Source organism: Herpailurus yagouaroundi, unplaced genomic scaffold (assembly GCF_014898765.1).
Source record: "Herpailurus yagouaroundi ecotype Mexico unplaced genomic scaffold, PumYag 162, whole genome shotgun sequence".
Lineage (NCBI taxonomy): Eukaryota > Metazoa > Chordata > Mammalia > Carnivora > Felidae > Herpailurus > Herpailurus yagouaroundi.
This window is the reverse complement of record NW_024412403.1, coordinates 71,089,394-71,114,346: the sequence shown is the minus strand read 5'-3', so window position 1 is coordinate 71,114,346 and position 24,953 is coordinate 71,089,394. Positions and strand designations below refer to the sequence as shown.

The 24,953-nt window shown below is 47.7% G+C and overlaps 1 protein-coding gene and 1 long non-coding RNA gene across 4 annotated transcripts in view; one reads left to right on the top strand and one right to left on the bottom strand.

Moving 5' to 3' along the window:
• Positions 1-1,312, bottom strand: part of LOC121036355 (uncharacterized) — a 4,521-nt gene extending 3,209 nt beyond the window's left edge. The window contains exon 1 of the long non-coding RNA XR_005793324.1: positions 981-1,312. This is a non-coding gene — a long non-coding RNA (uncharacterized LOC121036355). The remainder of the gene's footprint in view (positions 1-980) is intronic.
• The window catches only part of ITGB5 (integrin subunit beta 5), a 122,935-nt gene continuing 97,988 nt past the window's right edge, over positions 7-24,953 (top strand). For all 3 annotated transcript variants that reach the window (XR_005793323.1, XM_040484772.1, XM_040484771.1), the window contains exons 1-3: positions 7-126; positions 11,752-11,837; positions 21,654-21,858. Coding sequence is in view for 2 of the 3 variants with exons in the window: in XM_040484772.1 (XP_040340706.1) it covers positions 57-126; positions 11,752-11,837; positions 21,654-21,858 (361 nt within the window). In the remaining variant the exon portion in view is untranslated. The remainder of the gene's footprint in view (positions 127-11,751; positions 11,838-21,653; positions 21,859-24,953) is intronic.

The following is a 24,953-nucleotide window of genomic DNA, read 5'->3' as shown; positions in this document are numbered from 1 at the left end:
CCGGGCCCCCGCGGAGCCCGCCGTCCGCGCCGCCGCTGAGGCCGGGCGCCCCCACCATGCCGCGGGCCCCGGCGCCCCTGTACGCCTGCCTGCTCGGGCTCTGCGCGCTGGTGCCCAGCCTCCCAGGTAAGCCGCGTCGCCCGCCGCGCAGAGAAACTTTGTCCCGCTCGGAGCCTCCCGCCGGCGGCGTGGAGGGCGGGGCGAGGGGCGCTGTCTGGGTGGGGGAGCGTCTTCCGGGCTCCCCACCCCCCCAGGGGGCGAGCGGCGGGGTGCCGCCGGGTGGGGGGCTCGCGAGGTGCGTGCGCCACCCCGCGCGCAGCCAGCAGCCGCCCCGGCGCGCTGTCGTCGGCCGCCGGTCAGTCCCGGGCCGAGGAGGAGTCTCCCCTTCCTGTGTAAACAGCCTTGCCCGGCTGCTGACCGGCCCGCGTGCGCCCGCGCCCTCTGCCCGGGGAGGGCCGCCGCCAGCCCTGCGTGGGGGCCGGGGCGCCTCGCTCCCGGGCACAAAGCGGCCCTTGTGGCCGGCCGGGGGCGGGCGGGCTGCGGGGAGGCGCCGAGGGATGCCGCCAGTGCCCTGGTCCCCAGAAGGCGAAGGGCAGCGAGGGGGGCGCGAGAGCCGGAGTCCTTGCTGGAGCCACGGCTACTCCGGAGGGCTTGTGTCTTCGAACTGCGGGTGCTCGGGGCCCCTAAGCGCATCCTAGAGTTTCACAGCACCCAGTTTAACGGCCTTCTTTTCAAGTTTAATCCCCGTGCTTCCTCCCGAAGCCACCGCCAAACCCTTGGGACACCGGCGTCCCAAGTCACAGCCCCACCTGGGACTTACCGACCTGACTCCTGCCTGGGTTTATCCCGAGATACACGAAACACTCGCCCTGGAACATTCCCCTAACTCTGGAGGATTCTGGGGCGGAGGCAGGAGGTGTGCTATTGCTTTGGCGCGATACTGCCAGGGGCTGGAGGCTGTGTGAGGAGCCCTCACTTACCTGCTTTAAGTTTTCCGAGTTGGGACGAGAGTGGATGTGGCAGTTAGGAGGCCCCAGAGGAAGGATGCTCCGTTTTTGCGCAGGGGCTGACGGACAGATAAGCCACCCCGAGCCCCTACCAAAAAATCAGGAAGCTCTAGCTTTTCTCCTTTCCCGGAGGAAATAATTGTGTCCTTTATTGCTTCATTCTCTAGCAGGCCCACGATACTGGATTGCTCTTGTGCCTGGCTGCCAAGGGAGAGGGCACTAGTCCCCTACGGGGCCTCATTTGCATGAAGACCTGGAGGTTTACCTCTGAGCAGGAGGAGGGTTCTGGGCAAACGAAAACTTCTTTAGGCCCTAATGCAAACTTAATACTGGAGCAAGATATCTTTTATGGGAAAATAATCACTGTAGAACGTGGAGTAGATCAGTGGTTTCCAAACACCCATCTGGCAAGCAGTGCCCATCGCTGATGTTTTCATGGGTCCTCAGGGAAATGCAGCTCAGAGAAGGATGGCAGCTTGTGGCACACACAGGAGTTTATCTTTGTCAGTGGTCCCCTGCCTCACAGGACTGCCCTTTAATTTGAAATGATGTCTTTTTTATTTTTGGTTGGTATAGTTGGTTTCATTTATTTTTTTAGTGATTTATAGTGATGACAGAGGGTAGTTTTTCTTTTTGGCAAAGTAAAAAATCTAGCAATCCTGTATAAATTTCCCCTCCTCTTTTTGTTTCTTCTGTTCTTTTTTTTTTTTTTTTTAAGTTTATTTATTTTGGGAGCGAGAGGGAGAGAGAGAGAGCTCATGAGCACACAAGTCGGGGGAGGGCAGAGAGAGAGAATCCCAAGCAGGCTCTGCACTGTCAGTGCGAACCGATGCAGGGCTCAGACCCACAAACTGTGAGTCATGACCTGAGTCAAAGTCAGACGCTTAACTGACTGAGCCACCTAGGCGCCCCTGTTTTGTTCATAATGTTCTGTGAAATCCCAAAGTTTGGCAACTGCTAAAGGAGATGATTTCTAAGTTGCCTTACAGCTTGACCTTCTGCGATTCTAATAAAAACTCAAATGTTTCCATTTGTGAAGAATTCTTGTAATATATTGCTTTCCATTTGCGTTGTGATTTCCGTTTTTCACAGTTCATATGCATCTTCACAGTGATGTCCATTTTCCGAATGGGCCCAAAGGGGCAAAGTGACTTGCCCACTCTTCCTTGTCCACTGATGGATCTCAAAAGCTTTTTGGTCTAGTGCCCTTTGTCCTACATGATGCAGTTTAGGTAGGGAGAAAAGCATTGAGTCTTGGTGGTTTATTTCCAACTCCTTCTGAATTCCCTTTTCTTCTGCTGCCTGCTAGAGCTCAGCCAGCCTGCTGTGGGCCAGCAGGGCCATGATGGAGCGAGCTCATCACTGGCCTCCAGACTGGTCACCTCCCTCTTAGCCCCGGAGCCTCTCAAGGTTAGAAGAGACTGACACATATTTGTGTGATTTCTCCTAGTGCCCCAGGGTTGCTGAGCCGGCTTCACACAGACTTTGAAACAGTTTTTCTTTTTTTTTTTTTTAAATTTTTTTTTTCAACGTTTTTTATTTATTTTTGGGACAGAGAGAGACAGAGCATGAATGGGGGAGGGGCAGAGAGAGAGGGAGACACAGAATCGGAAACAGGCTCCAGGCTCCGAGCCATCAGCCCAGAGCCTGACGCGGGGCTCGAACCCACGGACCGCGAGATCGTGACCTGGCTGAAGTCGGACAGCCAACCGACTGCGCCACCCAGGCGCCCCTGAAACAGTTTTTCTTTTCCTTCCCTTTTCTTCTTTTTTTCTTGAGGCCCCACAGGTACTTTTCCCAGAGCTTGTTTCTGTCTTGCTCCTAGGAACATGACTGGAAAGAAAAACCTTCATTGCCCAGTGAAAGAAAGAGGTGACCCACGGGGCCATGCCTGCTTGGGTGTCCCTAGACCAGTGGCCAAGTTGCACGTCTGTTGCTTTCACTACTTCCATCCCTGTGCTTCATCCAGCAGGAAGTAGACTTTTAATTGAAGAGGACTCATTTCTTTTTTTTAATGTTTATTTATTATTTTTGAGACAGAGAGAAACAGGGCATGAATGGGAGAGGGTCAGAGAGAGGGAGACACAGAATCTGAAATAGGCTCCAGGCTCTGAGCTGTCAGCACAGAGCCCGACGCGGGGCTCCAACTCACGGACCGCAAGATCATGACCTGAGCCGAAGTCGGCCGCTTAACCGACTGAGCCACCCAGGCACCCTGAAGAGGACTCATTTCAAACAAGTTTCTGGCAGGTTGACCAGCCCTCTCCTATTCAGAGTTATCTCCTGCTCTCCTTATCCCATGGCCAAGAGCCTCTGGACAGGACTTGAGGACATGGTCTTCCCACAAAACCAGAGAAGGGCTGCTCTGGGGTGAGGCCTTTGCTCCCTGAGAGGGAAGGGGAGGAGTGTGGTATTGATCCTGCTGCAGGACTGGAGTCATGTTTACTATCATAGTTTATTAAAAAAAAAAAAAAATCATATGTTCCTTTAGTGAATGCCCTGCCAGTTAGAATGCTCTGAATCCTAGGAGAGCCCTGTACTCTATTTAGTGGGCTCCTGGTGACAGTGCTCTCCCCTCCACCACATGTTTCATGGCCTGTGAGGGGGCTGCTGGAGTTCGGCCTTGGGTTTGTAGCTCTCTTCAGGTAACCAGGCCTGGGTCTAGCAATAACGGGGCAGTGAAATGCAAACAGTGGGCTTGGTCTGGAGACTGCTGTTTACCCTGGGTATTTACATTTTAGCTCCATCATCCTTGAGTCGGGGGGAGGGGGGCTTTTTATAAAGGGGATTGAGGCAGAAGAGGGCAGGGTCTAATTAGCTCTAATTAGTATTCTCCTCCTGCTTGTTCTCCGTGCTTATTTAGCTACTGAGGCAACGGAGAATTAAAATACCTAAATACTTGGCAAAAGGCTTTTTGTGCCTGCCTACCCTGGTAACTAGTCTCTCTTCTTGAGCCGGCTCATGGAAATACTCTGAAAAGTTTTCACGATATCAGTAATGTGGAACAATTACTGCCTAAATAATAGTGTCCTTTTCATGTGGCAGTGTGCAGCTGGGTTCGTTGGGGGGGGGGGGGGGGCGGACATCTCTTTTCACAGGTATTTTCTGTTGGCTGGGGGTGAAGCTTCAAAAAGCCCACTGCTATAGTTTGTTTGCTTTCTTTCCACTTGGAATGGGATTAATGGCCTTTATAAATGTAAAGGAACACGTTATTTATAGGCCCCATTTGTTTGTGAGGCTTCTTCTGTTGAATGCAGGGTTTGATTCCTGGGCCACCTGGTGAAAAGTTTGCTCATAGACAGGCCTTGACACATCCCCTGTGGTGGATGCTGGAGGGGCAGGTAGTGTGGCCTACCCTCCTTACTGGATTCCCTCCCTCACTCACCCTCCTCCCCTAACACCACCAGAGTTTCTGAGATGCTTGCTTGTCTCGTATAGCTGGGGCCGGCTCCTGCTCTTGTCCCCTTTACCTATCCTCAGCTCTCACTCAGAGTGATTCTGTTAACACTCAAGTCAGATCATGCACTCTGCTTAAAACCCTCCAGTGGCTTCCAGAAGTCCTGACAGTGGCCTGCCAGGCCTCTCTGGGAACTCTGACTTCCCCGACTTTATTTTTCTCATCACTCCCACTGGCGCACTTGGCTCTCCCTTTTCTTCCAGCACGCCACCTATGCTTCACGGCGGGCCCCTCTCTGGGCCTGGGGTACTGTCTCCCCAGATATCCGTAGGGCATGCTGCCTCCACCCTGCAGCCCTTTCTTGGCGGTCTCCTGCTCAGCAAGTTGTCCCTGGCCACTCGCAGCTAAACCTCCTGCCTCACATCCCTCCTGTCTCTTTTCTTTCCTTAATTTTTCTCCTCAGCCCTCATCGTCATCTCGTGTACTTACTGGTCTTGTTCACTGTCAGTGCCCTCTTCCCCAATGAGGATTCTCCCCCAACCGGAAGCACCGTGAGGGCAGAGGGTTCTGTCGATTTTGTTTATCACGGTGGCCTCTGCCTAGGATATTGCCTGGGTCATATTTGTTGAATGGATGGATGAGCTTGAGTCTTGGCAAGATTTTTTGAGCTGGAATATATGATAGAGGCCGTGTATTGCACCCCCTGAATTGTTTGCATGAGAATGCTGAGGCCTGGAAAGAGTAAGTGGCTTGCCCAAGGTCATGTAGCCAGTAAGTGGCCGAACAAGTACTTGGATCTTTTGTGTCCAGGATAGCCTCTTCCCATAATTCCAGCCCAATGTCCCCTCCTCTGTGAAGCCTACTCTGCCCCCTTCGGGTAGGTGGAATTGGCCTGTCCTTCCCTTGCTCCCACAGCACATTCTGTTACACTAGGGGCCGGGTGTCCCCCTCACATACTGCGTGGCAAATTAACCAGGCCTTATTTACCTTTAGGTTCCTAATACAGCCACAATGGATCCCCCCTCCCATCCCCACTCCACTACCCCATGGTTTCAGTGGTCTTTAAAAAACCCCTCAATTTTCTAAAAACTTAAATCAGTTTTAGATATACAGGAAAATTGAGAAGATAGTACAGAAAGTTCCTATATACCCCACACCCAGTTTGCCTATTATTAGCATCTTACCTTAGTACCATATGTTTTTTACAATTAGTCAGCCACATTGATACATTATTATTAACTACAGTTCACACTTTATTTTTGTAATAATTTTTTTAACGTTTATTTATTATTGAGAGATAGACACAGAGCATGAGCAGGGGAGGGGCAGAGAGAGGGGGAGACACAGAATCTGAGGCAGGCTCCAGGGGCTGAGCTGTCGGCACAGAGCCCGACGCAGGGCTCGAACTCATAAACTGAGAGATCATGACCGGAGCCAAAGTCGGACGCTTAACTGACTGAGCCACCCAGGCGCCCCAGTTCATACTTTATTTTATTTAATTTTTTTTTTTAAATAAGCCCCAGGCCCACTTAAAAAAAAAAACAAAAAACAAAAAAAAAACAAAAAAACTTGAACTCACAACCCTGAGGTGGTGAGTCACATACTCTACTCATGGAGCTAGCCAGGTACCGCTGAGGTTCATACTTTAGTCTGATTTCTTTAGTTTTTACCCAATGCCCCTTTTCTGTTCTAGGATCCCATTCAGAATGCTACATAAATTGAGTTGCCTTGTCTCAGTCTCCTTTGGACTGTGACAGTTTCTCAGTCTTTTCTTGTTTTTGATGACCTTGACAGTTTAAAAAAATTTTTTTTAATGTTTGTTCATTTTTTAGAGACAGAGACAGAGCACGAGTCGGGGAGGGATAGAGAGAGAGGAAAAGACAGAATCTAAAGCAGGCTCCAGGCTCTGAGCTGTCAGCACAGAGCCCGATGCGGGGCTCAAACTCACATGTGGTGAGATCATGACTTGAGCTGAGGTCGGACACTCAGCCACTGAGCCACCCAGGCACCCTGATGACTTTGACAGTTTTGAGGAGATATTTTGTAGATTGTCTGATGTTTTTCCTCATGATTAGGCTGGAGTTATGGTTTTTGGAGAAGGCCATAGAGGTAATCAATTGCCTTTTTAAAAATTATTATTTGAATAGGTAGTATAGTCACATGATTTTTTTTTTTTTTATAGTATAACAATTGTACAGTGAGAAATCTGTTTTCCATTCTCAGTGCCCATCAGTCTAGCATCTTGCCCTGACCCCTTCCCTCACACATTACCCCTGTTAGGTTTCTTAGGTATCCAGGGTGTTTTCTACACGTATGTTACAGATATCCCTCCCCTGGGGCACTTGGTTGACTGAGTAGGTTAAGCCTCCGGCTCTTGATTTTGACTCAGGTCATGATCTTGTGGTTTGTGAGTTCAAGCCCTACATCAGGCTCTGCCCTGACAGTGCTGCTTGGGATTCTCTGTCTCGCTCTCTTGCTGCCCCTCCCTTGCTCTCTCACTCTCTCTCTCTCTCAAAATGGATACGTAAACTTAAAAAAATTAAAAAGCAAATATTCCTCCCCTATGTTTGTTGAAAGCACTATACACATTGTTGTATGTCTTGCCTTTTATTTGCAACTTAATATATCGAGGTAAGGTTCGTATCAGTATATAGGGAGCATGCACATTCTTTTTTAAAACTGCATATTATATGCAAATATATGAATTTGTTTTAAAAATACAAGTCATATCTGTCAAGCGGGGTGTTCTGCAGATGTGTGATGTTCAGAAAGGTAGTCTAAGATGGGAACTGGCCTTCCTGAGGCATATATTTACAGTTCATGGTAACATCTTTGGACCAATGACTAGTTGCTAGATTTTGTACCAGAAACATTTCATTTATTGTGTGAGAAGTATGGGGGGCGTGGTTCAGGATATGAGGAGAGGCACTCCATTGTTGCCACTTTTTAAAAAAGAAAACAACAATAATGAAATGTCTTTATTTTCTGTTGTCTTGACAACAGTGACTAAAATGTAATTTAGGATCATGAGAAACCCTGCTTCTCGCTTGAATCATGAAGATGACACACACACGAACCATTCCGAATGTTACGATCTGTTACTGTTAATGTGCTTTCTAGGGTGAGAACACACCCTACATACTCACGATGCTTTTCCCACTCTCCCGGCTGAATAGTGTCATGTCCCCTCTCTCCCTGCCAGTATAGGGTTATTCTAGCTCGGTACTCATTTCTGTTAACCCACTGAATGTTTTGGATCAGGAAATTCCACCTGCTGTATATGTGCTGTAGCAGGTGTTGTCTGACCTTGGACATGTGGGGTGGACAGAGATGGGGAGAGACTGCATGGAGGGAGGCTGGCAGGAAGCCACTGCAGGAATCTAGACTCAGTGCAGAGGGCCTGGCTTGGGCATTGGGGGACCAGAGAGGGCAGGCAGGAAGGGCTGGATTAAAAGCAACATTTCATGCATCTTGAAGGAATGATCGACCGGACGTGGTAGCTGCCTGGATATGATTGATGAAAGAGAGGGGTGAGTCAATGAGTTTCGGAAGGAGAGCGTATTTTTAGATTATGGTTTGCACTAAACCCCGGCTTCGGGGGTGTTAAGGGCTGCAGGCAGTTGCAGTTGGACTGGAAATAGTCACAGTGCAAACCAAGAAAAGATGTGGCCATCGTCTGGGCCACTAGTGCCTATTTCCATGACCTAGACACGACACTCTGACATTTGGGAACTCTAGCTGTTTAGCTTTTTATTCATTGCTTCCGTCCTTTCAAAATGCTGTTGGTGCCGAGTGACTCATCCAGCCAAATCCAAACTCTGAAATATTAATAGGTGGAGAGAGGAGAAATGCCAAGGGAAGAGCTCTGGTGCTGTGGTGGGTGTCAGCACACAACCTATGCTTTTGGTTCCTGGAGTGCCTGTCTGGTCCCTGTTACCCGGTACACTGAGCTCCCGGGGAGCAAGGCTCATTCATCTCTGTATTTCTAGCATCCCCTAGTGCAGAGCTTGGCATTTAGTACATGCTTCGTGCAGGCTTTCTTGAATTTGAATTTGTCCCAGGAGCCTAATTTTAGAGGAATCATTTTGAGTGCAGCACAACTACTTTACTATTGCTTGTCAATATGTAATAATAGAATCAATTAGGAAATCAGGACAACACGTATTTTACAGTTGTTCAGTATGTTTTCATAGCAGATGTCTGTCCCATCCTTTGAGCCTCTTCAGTATTACCTCCAAGCTCTTGTAGGCTGACAAAACAGAAGACCAGGGCCCAGTCTGTCTGGGTCCGCACTGAGGAGCCTTATTGCCTTGAGCTCAAGACCCTCCACCCAAGTTCCTAAAGCTCAGTGATGAATGAGGCCCTGGTATTTAGAAAGTGGTCTTTGTGAATTTCTGTGCATCTAAGCAGAGACACGAATAAGACAGCTGACCTCAAATTCCTTTCTGATTGAGAGCCTGTTATAGATCTCCTCAAGGAGATCCCAGAGCTCACTGGTCACACTGCCCTGAGCCTGGGCTGGGTCAGGGATTGCCAGGCAGGTCCCCGATTTGGGCACTTGCTAACCAGCACCCCTTCTGACCTCTTTCTGGCAGACGGGGCTCCTTGTTTCAAGTCACTGACTCCTGTTTTCTCATGTTTTCATCTCTAAAATGAGCTGACTTGGCCAGCTCATTTTAAAACAGTTCTAGCTCTGAGGGTCTGCAACTCCCATGATTTTATGGAAATGATTTTGGGTGTCAAAGGAGATGGTGTGCCACAAGGACCTGAATTTTTTTGTTAATTTTTTAACATTTATTTCTTTTTGAGAGAGGGGGAGGGGCAGAGATAGGGACACAGAGGATCCCAAGCAGGCCTCGTGCTCTGACAGAGCCATATGAACCATGAACCCATGAACCGTGAGATCATGACCTGAGCCGAAATCAAGAGTCACCTCCTAACCGGCTGAGCCACCCCAGGTGCCTCAAGGGCCTGAATTTGTACTTGATAAGGAGAGCAGGGGGAAAGTCACTTTCATTCTGGATTTGATCCCTCCACCCCCATTTGAGTTTCTGACACGTAAGGAGATTTGACCACAAAGTGGAACTAGCATTTTGAAACTCTTCCTGCCTACATATTTTTTTAAGCCTATTTAAAAAAAATTTTTTTTTTTTTCAACATGTATTTATTTTTGGGACAGAGAGAGACAGAGCATGAACGGGGGAGGGGCAGAGAGAGAGGGAGACACAGCATCGGAAACAGGCTCCAGGCTCCGAGCCATCAGCCCAGAGCCCGACACGGGGCTCGAACTCACGGACCGTGAGATCGTGACCTGGCTGAAGTCGGACGCTCAACCGACTGCGCCACCCAGGAGCCCCTTTTTAAGCCTATTTAAAAGTCATCAAGTGAGTGGATTCGCTTTAAAATGAGAAAGGAACTTGTCAGTGCAAGCAGGAGGCAGGCAGGCCCGAATTCCCAGTGGGCTGGATTCAAAGACCTTCTTGGTTAGTGTTTGGACCTGGGAAGGGCTCTTCTGCTGAAATGAGGTTATGCATGCTATCCCAGCTTGTTTCTCCAGCGAAATGTGTTCTGAGTCCAGGGCTTGCACCCAGGAGGTCCTGTTGCAGGTCTGGCAGTGAGATTGGAGTCCCCAGCTCTGTGGGTGTGGCAGGGGCTCAGCAAGGCGGCTGGTGGTGCCCAGGAGCCCAGAGTGCAGCATCGAGCTGGGGGAAAGCATCTGACTTTACTCTCTCTGGGCCTCCAAAGCCCTTCCTCCTTTCTTCCCAGCATCTCTGGTCCTGCTAGGGTCTCCTCCCTTCCACCCCGGTGGCCATTCTAATCCCACATGGTATTTGTTCCCTTTAGTGTCCCTCGTGGTGACTAAGTGCAGCTCCCTGTGTCGATTTCTGTTGTTTTACTGCTAGTGGCAAAGGAGAAGCAGGGAGTTAAAACTAGCAAATTGGGGAAATGCTAGGGTTTCAAGAGGTCTTACAATAGTTGTTTTTATGGTATTTCATGGAGTTCCCTATATTTTCCCCCTCCACTCTCCCTTTTAATCTTTTCCGGCTGTTTTTCCCCTTACAGTTTGGACCCTTCTTTCTAGGGCTGGTGGCCCTGGGTTTCTCTTTTTTCCATCAGTTCAGTGGACATTCTCTCTTCTTGGAATTCAGGGCAATGACCAGAAGAGACTAGTGGGTCCTTAGTGCTATGAGGGCTGAACAGAGAGCTGTGTTCATTCAGAGAAATACCAACATCCTCTCCTCTCGGTCAAAAGAACTGCGTCCTTGATGTTTCTGAGAAGGAAAAGAAAAGAATGATAAGTTTCAAGGTTCGCAAGGTTGAAGAAGGGTGGGTGCAGGTGTGGGGTAGGGAGTTGAGGGGGCAGCGAATTTAACTTCACCACTGCAGTTTAGCACCCCCCTCAGGAGACCACTCCCCAGATTAATGGGAGAGAAGGGACTGGTCTTGGTTTGAAATAAGTAAGCTTTACGATGATAAAGAAATCTCCTTCTAATCTTAGTTTCTGATTTTTTTTTTTTTTTTTTTAATCAGGATGGGTTTTGAATTTGGTCAAATGCCTTTTTATTACCCAGTGAGGTGATGCTATGGTTTTTCTTATTTGACCTACTAGTAGGTATACTGAATTAATGGATTTTATCTTAACCCATTAATTAATTAATTTCAGAGAGAGAGTAAGAGTGAGTGGGGGAAGGGCAGAGAAAGAGAGGGAGAGAGAGAATCCTAAGCAGGCTCCCCACTGCCAGCGCAGAGCCGGATGTAAGTCTCAAACTCATGAATCATGACATCATGACCTGAGCTGAAACCAAGAGTCAGATGCTTAACTGACTGAGCCACCCAGGTGCCCCTCTTTTTTCTTTTTAATAAGGATTTTATTTTTAAGTCCTCTCTCTGGTCAATGTGAGGTTGACCACGTTGGTCAACTTACAGCCCTGAGATCAAGAGTTAGAAGCGCTTCCCACCGAGCCAGCCAGGCGCCCCTCTTCTTTTTTCTTTCCTTTTATCGTACAATTTCTTTTTGTCATTTTGGGTGGACTGAGTGTAATGAGCCCTTCGGTGAGGGAGGCCCTCCTGTGTGATGGGGCTGGAAATCCACGGGGATCCAGCAGAAGTAATGGGAGTTGCTCACGCTAGTGGGCATGCTCGGTGAACGCTTCAAAAACTGTCACAGCGTTCAGGGCACGGCCAATGAGCCTTAACCTGCGATTAGCACTGGGGCCTGTACCCTTCAGCCTTACCCAGGCTCCCTGTTAAAAAAGGAAGTGACCCCTCCCCCCACCCCATACAAAAGCCTCATCAGTCAGGTTTATGGCCTGGAACTAATTGGTGCATCTTTATCTTTCTTTGAAGGTCTTAACATATGCACTAGTGGAAGTGCCACCTCGTGTGAAGAATGTCTGTTAATCCACCCGAAATGTGCCTGGTGCTTCAAAGAGGTATGTGGCCAGGGTGGGGGTGGGGAAGAAGGGGCAGGCTACCCCACGGCTCGCAAGTTGACTGTGCAGAAAATTCTGCAGACTGCGTCTTCCTCTTTTTTTCTAGGGCATTTATAACATGGGTCTTCAGGTCGTGTTGAGTGTTTTCACCCTATTTTAGGAAAGCAGGGCCTTCCTTCCCCTTGTGGGGAAGTCAGTTATGACCCTCGTATGGTTTTCTGCTCTTTGGTAAGAGATGTGAGCATGTGAAGTGAGTTGTTGTGTGACAGTTCAGAACCTACAGGGGTGGGTGGCATGTTGGTGGAGGCCAGTCATCTTCATGGGGCTCGTCTGAGGATGAGTATTATGAGTCAGCCTTTATGGAATAGTTAAAAATAATGGTTGCTGTTTCTTCCCACCCTGTAAGAAGGGTTGTAAGTTCAAAAAGATGTTAGGCATACTGCTTTCACAAAGCGATGCAAATACCAGAGCTTGGTGCGCTCATCAGCAAATGATCAATTTCTAAAATTCCTCTCTTGAAGGACATTTCTGGATCACTTATCAAAACTATTGTCAGAAGCACAGGGCACGAACCCTCTTTGCACAAGCACCCTGTTAAGGTTATTTTTTGAAGAAGCTAAGACTTGCTATCTCGCACTGGCTAAGTGTCTGCAATTCAGTGCGTGGGGCCTGTCAGGAGGACAAGAGAGGGCTCCTGGGAGGCCATGCTTCTTCACCACGATGCAGCCTCAGAGCCTAGGGATTGGTTTCCTCTTCGATGGCTACAGATGGCCGTGTGGGGAGCCCCGCTAGATACTGCACACCTTTTACATGGCATCTTCAGCCCTCACAACAGCTCTGTCAAGTAGGTGGGAATAACAACCATTTTACTGATGAAAATTGAAGGCTCAGAGAGGTGAAGTGACTTTTTCAAGACTACGCATTGTGCCAAAGCTGAGTTTCAGTCTGCCTTCTTGGACTTCTGAGTCCAAGCTCTTTCCTCGAGGCCACTCGGCCTCTCAAGTGTGACCTCTCGAATTTTTTTTTAGTAGAGAGTAAGATTACTAAATAAGTGATTCCAATCCCAATAAATTTATCCCAAGAAATCTTCTCAATGTATGAACCTTCATTGTGTTTGTGCTTAATTGTGGTGTGTTTATTATGAAATTTCTTTAAAACCTTTCACTGGTACCCTATGACTTGCATGACAAATCCAAGTTCCTTGGCCCCCACCTGCCTCCCCACCATCATCACTTGCCTGCCTCCAGCACTTTGGTCAGAGGGAACTACCCAAAGATCCCTAGAGAGCCCTGCCTGATGAATACCTTCATGGTTTTTCCTGTGCGTGCTCCTGTGCTTCCCCCCTTTTCCTGACCAACATTTGTCTTCCCCCGTTTTCAAGAATCAGTTCAAGTCTCATCTCCTCTATGAAGACTTTCATGGTTTTCCCAGACACGTCTGTCCACCTATCCATCCCTCAGTCCATCCACGCCATTTGGCAAGGAAATGTTATCTCTCTCTTCCCGAATGTTGGGGCAGGGGTTTTATCTATTTTCTGCATTGCTGGATCCCCAGTACCCAGAGCGTTAACCTGGCACACAGTAGTTGCTCAATAAATACGGGCTGAAGGCTTTCACTGGATTGCTATTGATTATCTGCACGTGCAGGCCATGACCACCTCTTTGTCTCCCCATATTCTGTACTTCATTGGTAGCACTTATAACCTTTTATTGTTATTAATTTGTTTTCAGGCCGGTTACTGACTAAATCATCTTCTTGAAAATCTAAACTATGTCTTACTCATCTTGGCCTCTCCAGATTCAGCCAAGAATCTGGCAGAAATTCATATTGGATAAAAGAGGTGGGCTTAAACAACATGTCATTAGAAAACCAAAGTTTAAATCTCAGTTTTGCCATATTTCCTCCCAGTTTCTTGATATGTAAAACGAAGGTGACAGCTCCCACCCTCCGGCATAACTGGGAGTGTAGAATGAGATCAGGCCGTGAGAGGGTTTGTGAATGGGACTGCTAATTAACATAATGAGTATTATCCAGCAAACTGCTTCTGTTGTCGGTGACATTTTCTAGTAAATGTAGGCAGTGGGGTCTGGAAGCCGGGGTCAGTGGTCTACTTTGGTTTTCTTCCTTTTCTTGTGCTAGTACCTCCGCGAGTCTGATGTCCTAATATTGATAGTGAATGACATTATCTCAAGGAACATGTCACTGTCCCAGGCCACACTTGGGTTCCCTCTCTAGCCCATCTGGTTCCCTGTGCTTCGGCGGAGCCTCAGTCTTGGTTGAAGAACTCCTCGTTTTCTTGGGGCGAACTGCCCCTGGGGCCTGAGTGTATTTCAGGGAGCTGAGTTTGGAGAGTTCAGGAATAGTTTTTGATCAGTCTCTGCCCTTTAGCAAGACAGAGTAAGTGTGGCCGAGTGCCTTCTTAACCATATATCCTGAGACGTCATCAGAGAGGTAATGCGTGGCCAAGAGTGTATGATGTGTATGTACATTGAGGGCTGGTGCCTAATGGACAGCCAGGGAGGGCCAGGTCCCTAATCAGTGTGTTTGTGTGGATTCTGATCCACCCACCTGCCTTGTCGTTGCACGCCAGCACAGATTAATCTCAGAACATATTCCATCAAGACTCCCCTGCTCTTGAACTCACCGTGCTTTCTTATTTTACTTGAGGTGGGGTGGGGATCCTCACTCTGCATTTAACATTCCTTGTAACCTAATTGCACTTCTTCTACCCAGTCTGCCCTCCCATTACTGTATTCTCCCACAGGTATCGAGTTTGAGTCTGCCCTTGGTCAGCTCCTGCTCAGCACCTCACTCTGGTTCTCTACAGAGTTCTGCTGCGTTGCCTCTCTCTCTCTCTCTCTCTCCTTTTTTAAGATTTTATTTTTAAGTAATTGCTATGCCCAACGTGGGGCTCGAACTCACAACCCCAAGATCAAGAGTCACATGCTTTACTGACTGAGACAGCCAGGTGCCCCCTGAATGGCCTTGTCAACCTGGCTCTTTTGCTCTCTTGTCTTTGCTTGCTTGCTTGCTTGCTTTCTTAATTTTTAAAGTTTATTTATTTATTTTGAGAGAGAGAGGGAGAGAGAGAATCCCAAGCAGGTGCTATCAGCACAGAGCCTGACACAGGGCTCGAACTCACGAACCGTGAGAGCATGACCTGAACTGAAATCAAGAGTGGGATGCTCAACCAACTGATGCCAACCAGACATCCCTCTTGTCTTTGTTTCCTGATGTAGTTTACTGGTGGCTTCAGACTCACCCTCTGGCTTCAAGACCAGAATTGCCAGGCTTTTTTGTACTCTTAGACTAGGAGTGTAGGAGGCTGCCTGTCCTCACCTGTTCCCATTGCACACCTCAGCCCCTGCCCCTAATACTTTGTGATACCTCCATGGCCCCTGCTTCTCAACCAGCATGAACACTTATGGGGCTCTTTGTACTGCACAGGATGAAACACACAACAAACCCCAGAAGCTTATTATCCATTTTGTCTGTCATTTTTTTTTTTTTAGTGGAAAATTTCCCCTGATCTAAGATTATAAGTTTCACAACCCAGTTAGCTGTGAAGAGGAATTTGCAGGGCATGGCGTGTGTGTGTGTGTGTGTGTGTGTGTGCGCGCGCGTGCGCGCTTTCGGAGGCCCCGGGCAGCCTGCATTGTTTCTACACACACTTTCTTGCCTATGACCCAGTCACATCACTTTGCCTACGTGCAGTGAGAACTGGGAGACCGGACCTAGCTGTGTGCCCAGGGAGACCCTGTGCATGAGCAGAATGTGCTCGAAGCAGGGAAGCCAGTGTGGCTTGTAGGAGGACGGTGGGTGGTTTGGGAGAAGTGGACAGGGCTGAAGCACCCAGACTCCCTATGAGGATGGAGAGAGCAGAGTTTGTGCGAGTGGAGACAAAGATAGGCTAGGGGATTGCATACAGGACTGGGGAAGTGGGGAGTCTGTTGGGCATGACAGTGAGGCACCTTGTGTCCACGGCAGTGCAGGCTGCTGAGAAGCCAGAAGGAGAAGAACCAGGGAGGCAAGGCCGCTGGCCTGTGGTGTTTGGATGGGAGGAAATGGGGATGGACGTGGAAGAAGACTGGGGAAGCCTGGGCCAGGGTGAGGGGTCTTTGCCGGGGAGGTAGACATGGAGAGGCAGAAATGAAGGGTCAATAGGGCCGGGTGCAGGAAAATGAGGAAGGGGACTTTTTAGAAGCTGGGAAACAAGACAGGCCAAGCGGACCTTCTGGGGAAATTATGGTGGCTGGGGCATAAATGAGACATTGCCTGTATTTTCCTTTGAGCTAGGAGGAAATGAAGAAAAAAAAAATGAGCATTCACTCCAGCTCACAATAAAATATAGATTCTTTGAGAGCATCTCTTTGTGGTCACGAAAGGAATAATCTTGGCCTATTGTGGATGCTTCATAAATATTTGTTCAGTGAATTAAATGAGCCGCCTGAAAGCTGCCGGAGGGATTTCTCCATCCCCGGGGCAGAGGGTACATGTGGGAGGGTGTTGCTCATGCACAGATTTCGGTTTGGATCGCTTACCCTCTCCCCTCACTGCCCCCACATCCACTCGGGCTCTGAGGGGCTGGCCTGGCCCTGCCATATCCCAGGGAAGAGGCCAGCCTCAGATGGTGGTCAGCTCCCCACCTGTGCCCACTTCTCTGCTAGGCTCTCTGCCCATTCACAAGTTTGTTTCTTCCCTTTTCATCCCAGAAATTGGGACTGTCTGCCTCTTTCCTGCCTGGGTTCCTCTTCTCCGAGGGCCTGCAAGTTTCTCAGCTCACCCACCCCTGCTGTTTCAGAGACAAACAAAAATCCACCCTTTCCCCCAAACCACCACCCACATCTTCTTAGAGTTTCAACCTTCAGCCAGAGTAGGCAGGATGGGGTGCAGATAATGTAATGACTGCTATGACACAATCACTAGAACCTGAATGAACCTGATCGCACTCAGGCACAGGCCTTCACTGCAGGGATAGAGATTTTGGTGAGCCAAATGTTGAGGGAGTTAGGTGTTACAATGTTACAAACAGTGGAGCTCACTGTGTCTTCTACATGGTAGGTGATGGAGGGAGCGAAAGGGAGCAAGTTAAAACAACTTGCAAAGGCCAATGTGGTAGCAAATTAAAAGGGATCTAAATTTGGAACACTTCCCTTTTCTTTTTTATATCAGGCATAGTGACTAAAAGCCATAAAAGATGTTTCAAGTTCCTGTTCCCATTCTGTTGCTTCTTTTGGAAGTTTGCCTGTAATGCAGTTTCCTTTTATGAGTCCTTGGAGGGTTGATGGATGCGTTTATGGAGACCACGGACAGATGCTTCCTCCATGAAGTGAAACTTTTAGCATCGAGCATCGGGCGCACCTGCAACAGTTGAGCTGTGCCCAATTAGAAGCCCTTCCTGAAACTAGTTTCCATTTTTCCAAGTTGAGATGAAGTCCCCACTCTCCTTCCGTACCTGTTTTTCTGCATAAGAGAGAATATTTATCCTCCAAGTTTGATAGATGTCAGGAAGATCTCTGCCTTGGGGGCAGCAAGGAAGTATTAAATTCAGAGGGATGGAATCCGGGGACCCAGAGTTAGTTTCTTGCTGCAGAATTCAGCCATGGCCTTGTTTGAGATGGAAGGTAGGTGATACAAAGAGCACTGCGGTCCAGGCAGCTGAGGCCGGATGAACTTGAATTTCTTGGGTGAAGTTTGGCATGAACTTTGGCATGTGGGCCTCCGATTCCTCACACATAGAGAGGAGGGGCTGACACCAGGTGGTGCATCTGAAGGCCATTCCCCTTGGAACTCCCTCTATTCTGACACCTGGAGAGGTTCCAAATATCCGGCCTCTGGGATCTGAAGACTCTTAACACATCAGATAGCAGGATGTCATTCATGTGAGGAAGATTTTTCTCAATCATGAGTCTTTCTTTCCTCCAGGGGTTTATGGTTTGGGGCATCTGCATTCACAGAATTGAAGCCTAAAATGGAGATATTGAGACATTTCCTTTTATTTATAATGCTTGCATATCTGGAAGGTTATAACCACTACAGTGTATGCCCCTGATCTCTGTGGTTTTAGGTCCCTGTGTTTATTTTGTTTTTTAAATTAATTAATTAACTAATTTGATTATTTATTTGAGAGAGCGCACATGAGCAAGGGAGGGGCAGAGAGAGAGGGAGAGAGAGAATCCCAAGCAGGGGCTCGATCCCATGAACCGTGAGATCATGACCTGAGCAGAAATCAAGAGTTGGATGCTTAACTGACTGAGCCACCCAGGCGCCCTAGGTCCTTGTCTTTAAATATGCATCTGTTTTCATTCAAAATTAAACTATCTAGAAAGGAGTTCAGGAATAGAGGAGACTCACCTGGGCTTGTGGGGTCAGCACTCCTGTTGGGCCTGCAGCACTCTGTCCTTTGCTTGACCAGCAAGAACCTATGGCTGGAAATTAGTCTTGGCTATTTTCGGAAGACTGTGCCAGATGAACCTTCAACTACTGTGGGAATCCCACCACTGAGGGAGTTGCCTTACTCTTAAAAGGTGCTTCAGACCTGCTAAGCTCAGAAGTGCCTCAGGTGGTGTCCTTGAGGCCTTAGAGCCCTGGGACAATGACAAGCCTCAAATAATAGGTAAAGATGTCTCAAAGGCTGTTGAACACATCAGTGAAACCATTGGGCCTGCCCCAAATAACGAGACACTGAACTTTGTGAAATAGGAGAAGGTTGACAAACTGATGGTAGAGGTGGAGGTCACTGAGACTAAGTCTAAATTTGGTGTAGGTGCCGTTGTAGGGTGTCCCTGGCTGTGTGCTGAGAAGGGGGCTCTCTGTAGTGTCCCCTTTCTGACTTGGTTGGCACTACTGAAGTCACCTTGAGAGTTTTGTTTTGTTTTGTTTTTATAGTAAACTCTATGTCCAATGTGGGGCTTGAACTCACGATCCCTAGATCAAGAGTCATATGCTCCACCAGCTGAGCCAGCCAGCTGCCCCACGAGTTGCGGTTTTAATATGGTCATTGGTAGTTCTCATACTGGCAACCAGGTGACAATACAAAGGTCAGTGGCCCTCCCTTGGCTGCACAGCAAACTTCCGGGAAGCCACGTGCATTGTAGTGAAGGTTTACCACAACCTCGAAGAATATTATTAAGGAGACCTAAGCTGCTACCAGTGAGGGGAATGAAGAGAGCATTGCCCCTAACATCCTAGAGATTAAAGAGGCCTCAGAGCCGCTAGAGTACCGTCGGGAAAGCCAGACACACAGAGAAGGCTGTATTGGCACGGGTGTGGCCATCAGGTCTAGGAAGGATGGCCTGGACTCTAATTAAGTCGGCTGATGATCCTAGCAGGTGCATCTTCCCTGGCCAGCAGGTGGCCCTGTACAAGTTCTCCATCAAGGACTGGTAGTTTCTGTCAAAAATCTTTTGAGCAGGATGACTAGGAAGCTTGGGTGAAGTTCACTGCTAATGCTGGTGTCTGGGCTGTAGGGCATGATCTCGATGGCCAAGCTGAAATGAATCGCCAAGGCTATGGATTAGGAATCATGCAACCACCTCCTGCAGGAAGCACGTTGGCTCTGTAACCTGGTCTGTTTTAGAATGCAAGCTGCTCCAGACCAATGGGAGGGATGTCAGGGCTCCCTGTCACTCTGGGGACACCGAAGATGCTTTCATTGCCAACCTGATGGCAGAGTTTTCCCCTGGACAGCTCAAGACGGTGTACCTTGACAATCAGAACTGGGCCAAGCACGACCAGCTCATCAGAATTGGAGGAGCTGGCAGCAAGGCCTAGTATGTCAGCAAGAAGTTCAGAAATTCTCGCCAAGTAGGCTCTGAGCAGGCGAGCCCCCGAGCCCTTCCAGCTCTGGACAGCCAATTAGACCTCCACTGCAGACAGCTCAGGACTGCAGACCTCTCCCTTCCCCCATCCCTTTGCTTTTGTACTGCTTCATTAGAATGTCTACATCAGAGACGAACTTGGCCATGTGGAACCCAGTTTGGAAAGCCTAGCTTTGAAATCCTGTATAATTTCAAGGATAATTAGTTTTAGCTGGAATCATTATTTTTTCTCACCTGTTCCACAAGTGTCTGGAGCCACTTAGACTTACAGTACCAGCCCTGAGGTTGACAGGCAAGATCCCAGGGGTTCAATATACCAAAAAAAAAAAAAATAAATAAATAAATTATGAAACAAAAACACCAACAAAATCACAGAGGCCCAGAACAACACATCTGGTTTTACTTATATAAAAACACTGCAAATTGTTCTTGACTTCTTGTTCTTGACTATTGAACCTTGTGAAGGCTCTAATAGGCATTGGCTAGTCCTGGGGCATCCTGGACCATGATGTACGGCGAGTCCTCTGAGTGTCTGTGCTTCTCCCAGCAGTCTGGCTCCTAACATAGCAGTCAGGACACTTGAATCATCTGAGGCTTTCTGACAAAATGTTACAGAGGGGAGGGGAAGAGATCAGCATTATAACTCCTCTAGCTATTACAAGGATTATCTAATCGAGTACTGGCATTCAGCCAGCTGGTGGAGGTGATCTTATTTTCTACATCCATCAGTGAAAGGATGTTCAGAGAGAATCTTGGGTTTACTTTGCTGTTGAAAATCCCCTTACTGCAAAATGATGAATACTTATAAGTACCATATTTTATAACAGAGTATATTATTTCGTTTTAAAGTGAGTGGCCTAAACTCCTGATGCCCAGATAAGGTTGGGTCAATCTGATACACAACCTTCTCCTAAATCCAGCTTAAGAAAAGAAAGTGTTGGGGCACCTGGGTGGCTCAGTCAGTTAAGCGTCTGTCTTCAGCTCAGGTCATGATCTCATGGTTGGTGGGCTCGAGGCCCATGTCGGGCTCTGTGTTGACAGCTCAGAGCCTGGAGCCTGCTTCGGATTCTGGGTCCCCTTCTCTTTCTGTCCCTTGCCCGCTCACTCTCTCTCTCTCTCAAAAATAAACAAACATTAAAAAAAATTAAAAAAAAAAAAAGAAAAGAAAGTACCTTTCTTGTTTATTATTCAAATAACAGTAAAGATAATATAAAATATAATTTTAGTCACTCTAATGCCTCAACTATCCTTAATTAAAAAAAACTTTAGTTTTGAATCCCAATGCAGATATGATTTTATTTTCTGATTTAGTCTTCATAGTTTTGAATGACTGTGTTTGGAGATCATATACCATGTTTTTCTTATCATTTGGTTTGGGGATTTAGGTTTATAAGATCATGCTATTCTAAATAACGCTGCAGTATATATCTTCTTATAGAGTTTCCCCTTCTGATTGATTTCTTGTGATAAATTCCTAGGAGTGGACCACTGGGTCAAAGGGCACTGTGTTTGTTGCCATGTTGTCTAACAGAATGACTGCGCAGAATGTACAGGTCCTGCACAGTAGACGAGTGGATGGCTCAAAAGTTAACTCTTCATTGCCTGAATGACTACTTGTCCACTTATATAGCATCTTTCAAAATTTTTCAGTTGTATAACTGACCAGTTACTTCCTCCCCCCCCCCCCCCGCTAATCATGTAGACACATGCATTTTTTCAGGCGAATTTTGACCATTAAAGGAACAGTGAAATGAAACAGTTTCATTATGTGTTTACAGTTTACAAAGTGCGGTCATATCCAGTACTTTAATTAACTCTTGTAATCCTCGGTGAGGCATATTGGGGTCTATGCTATCACTTTTACCGCTTTCAGACGATAAAAATGGAGTGCAGAGGGTTTCAGGTCCACGAGATGGTGATGGGTCTGCGAGCTGAGGTGCTCTGGAAAGACAGCCTGACCACCGTGTGCTCTCTCCTCCTCTGTCTCTGCACCTAGGACTTCGGCAGCCTGCGCTCAGTCACCTCCCGGTGTGACTTGGAGGCAAACCTGGTCAAAAACGGCTGCGGAGGCGAGTTTGAGAGCCCAGCCAGCAGCACCCGGGTCCTGCGAAGCCTGCCTCTCAGCAGCAAGGGCTCCAGTCCCACGAGTTCGGATGTCATTCAGATGACGCCCCAGCAGGTTGCCCTGAGCCTGCGGCCCGGTGAGTGCCCTCGGATGGGACGTGTTAATAATGAGAAACCCAGCCCGGGCAGGCTGAGAGCAGAGCCGATAGAGGGAAATGGCAAGGTGTGGCCCAGACCCCAGGAAGCGGAGTCCAAGGCCCCCGTGGACAGATGGGTAGCTTTGCTGTTTTTTTAATTGCAGAAAATTTAGCATTTTAGCCATTTTAAAGTATATAGTTCAGTGGCATTAAGTACATTCATGCACCAAGCTGTCTAAGCAGCACCACCACCCGTTTCCAGAACTTCTCATTACCCCAGCCTGAAACTCTGTGCCCATCAAACACGAATTCTCGATTGTACCCTCACTCTCGCCCCTGGAAGCCACCACTGTAGGTGCTCCTCTAGGTGCCCCATATGAGTAGACTCATACGGTAGTTTTCCTTCTGTGTCAGGCTTGTTTTACCCAGAAAATGTCTTCAGGGTTCATCCATGTTGTAGCAGGTGTCAGAATCTGCTTCCTCTTTAAGGCCGGTTGAAACTCCCTCATACGTGTATGCTGCATTGTTTGTCTGTTCATCCATCCGTGGACACTCGAGTTGCTTCCACTTTTCAGCTATTATAAATAGCGTTATTGCATTTTATGGGAGGATACTGGCCGGTTTACTCCCTAGTGAATGCAAGTTTCTCAGGAAAGTGCTGCTTCCAGGAAAGAGTATGTTTTCTTGTCAGCAAATTCCATTTGAGTCCATGGCATTCTGAAGGGACAGACTTTCAGAGTAGAGGTGTTTTGTCTTACGACCCTAGAGCCCCTGCAAGCCCTAGAATTGATGGTGATGTGAAGAAACTAACAGATTTTGCAAACCTGCTGTGTGCTGAATACCAGGCCGACTCTAAGGTAGCTAATACCATTTTACACACGAAGGGCGACCCACTCAAGGTCTCCCAATTAGAAATGGTCTCTGAGTCAGCTCCAGGTCTTTGTGACTGTAAAACTGCTGTTTTTTTCTAGTTCATCACTTTTGTTATATATTATTCTACATATTAGAATTGTTATGATGTCAAAGAGTAGATATGCATGTGTCTAAATTAGGAAATACCACATTATCAAGAGAAGATAGCTTATTTCCAAATTCCTTTGAGTTTTAGCCTTTTCTTCTATGTCATTGCCTAAAAAACCCTTGGCAATAACTATTTCCAGAGGGCTTATATAGACCTCAGAGTTGCTTGGAGCCAGTGGCAAGAATCATGGATGTGGTTGGCCGTCCCGGTTCCAGCTCTGGTTCTGTCCCTAGCTCAGCGGACATGGACAGGTTAGCCCTTCCCTTAGCATCTCAAGGTCTTTGTCACAAATGAGACTTTTTGTGTAGACACACCTAAAAAAATTTTTTTGTGTTTATTTATTTTTGAGGGGGGCGGCACAAGTGGGGCAGGGGCAGAGAGAGAGGGAGATACAGAATCTGAAGCGGGCTCCAGGCTCTGAGCTGTCAGCACAGAGCCCGACGCGGGGCTCGAACCCCCAAACCATGAGATCATGACTTGAACTGCTGTTGGATGCTTAACCGACTGAGCCACCCAGGCGCCCCTAAATACACTTAAAAATTTTTTTTTTTATGTTTATTTATTTTTGAGACAGAGAGAGACAGAGCATGAATGGGGGAGGGTCAGAGAGAGAGGGAGACACAGAATCTGAAACAGGCTGCAGGCTCTGAGCACATAGCCCGATGCGGGGCTCGAACTCACGGACCGCAAGATCATGACCTGAGCCGAAGTTGGATGCCCAACTGACTGAGCCACCCAGGTGCCCCCCCCAAAAATTTTTTTTAATGTTTATTTCTGAGACAGAGACAGAGCATGAGTGGGGGGGCGGGCAGAGAGAGAGAGGGAGACACAGAATCAGAAGCAGGCTCCAGGCTCTGAGCTGTCACAGCATAGAGCCCGACGCGGGGCTTGAACCCACAAACTGTGAGATCATGACCTGAGCCGAAGTCAGTCCCTCAACCGACTGAGCCACCCAGACGCCCCTTAAAAATTTTTTTTTTGATGTTTGTTTATTTTTGAAGGAGAGAGAGGCAGAGTGTGAGGGGGGGAGGGGCAGAGAGAGAAGGAGACATAGAATCTGAAGCAGGCTCCAGGCTCCGAGCTGTCAGCACAGAGCCCGACACGGGGCTCGAACCCGTAAACCATGAGATCATGACCTGAGCCGAAGTTGGAGGCTTAACCAACTGAGCCACCCCGCCGCCCCTAAAATTAGCATTATTTTCAAAGAGTAGTGGCCAAAGGTGTCAATTCTGGAGTCGGTCAGGTCTGGGTTTGAATAGTGACTCTCCGTGTCTCAGAATTGGTTTTAGCCCAGCACTGCCATCATAAGCACTTGGTTATGCTTGCTCTTGTTGCTGACATCCTATGGTTAAGAATTGTTTTGTTCTGCCTCGTGAATGGTCTTGGAAATACAAAACAAAATAAGGGTGTATGTGGCCCTGCTACTTAGAGAGGCACACACTACCAGGTCACAGGAATTAGTGTGGGGATTAGTTGAGGTTGCTATTTTTATGGGTCCACTGTAAGTGACACTTAGGCTTTTTGTTTGGTGAGATACCATGCTGAGAGAGAGAAGGAAGGGAGCTCTGGCAGAGCTGTGTGCCAGCGTAGAGAAGAGTCAGCTGAGCCATTATGTAGGTAGCTATTTGGTGATGTGCTCTGGGTTAAAATAACTCATCTCCTTATGTGAAGACAGGCTCAGGGTCATGGGCTGTGACCCAGAAGGAGATGTAGGAATTGTGGTAGACTATTAAGATATTAGAATAGTGTGTAGGGTAAAGTGGCTGGCCATTAATGTGAATGATGTGTCTTCTTTTTTATTTAATTATAGTATAACAGTAACTTAAAGGAAATTCTTGAAGTATCTACTTTAATGTAATATTATTTTTCATTTTTACTAGATCCTGTCTCTATTCTTGTGTTCATATTTTTCATATACTTATAATGTATTTATAATCATGTACTGTCTTCAGTAATTAACAAAGAACAAAATTCATACCTCCAAACCAGTTTATAGTTTCAGGGTTACCAACAAGGGAGGTTTTTAACTTATATTTTTGCAACTTGTCATTTAGAATTGCTCTCAGAGCCCATG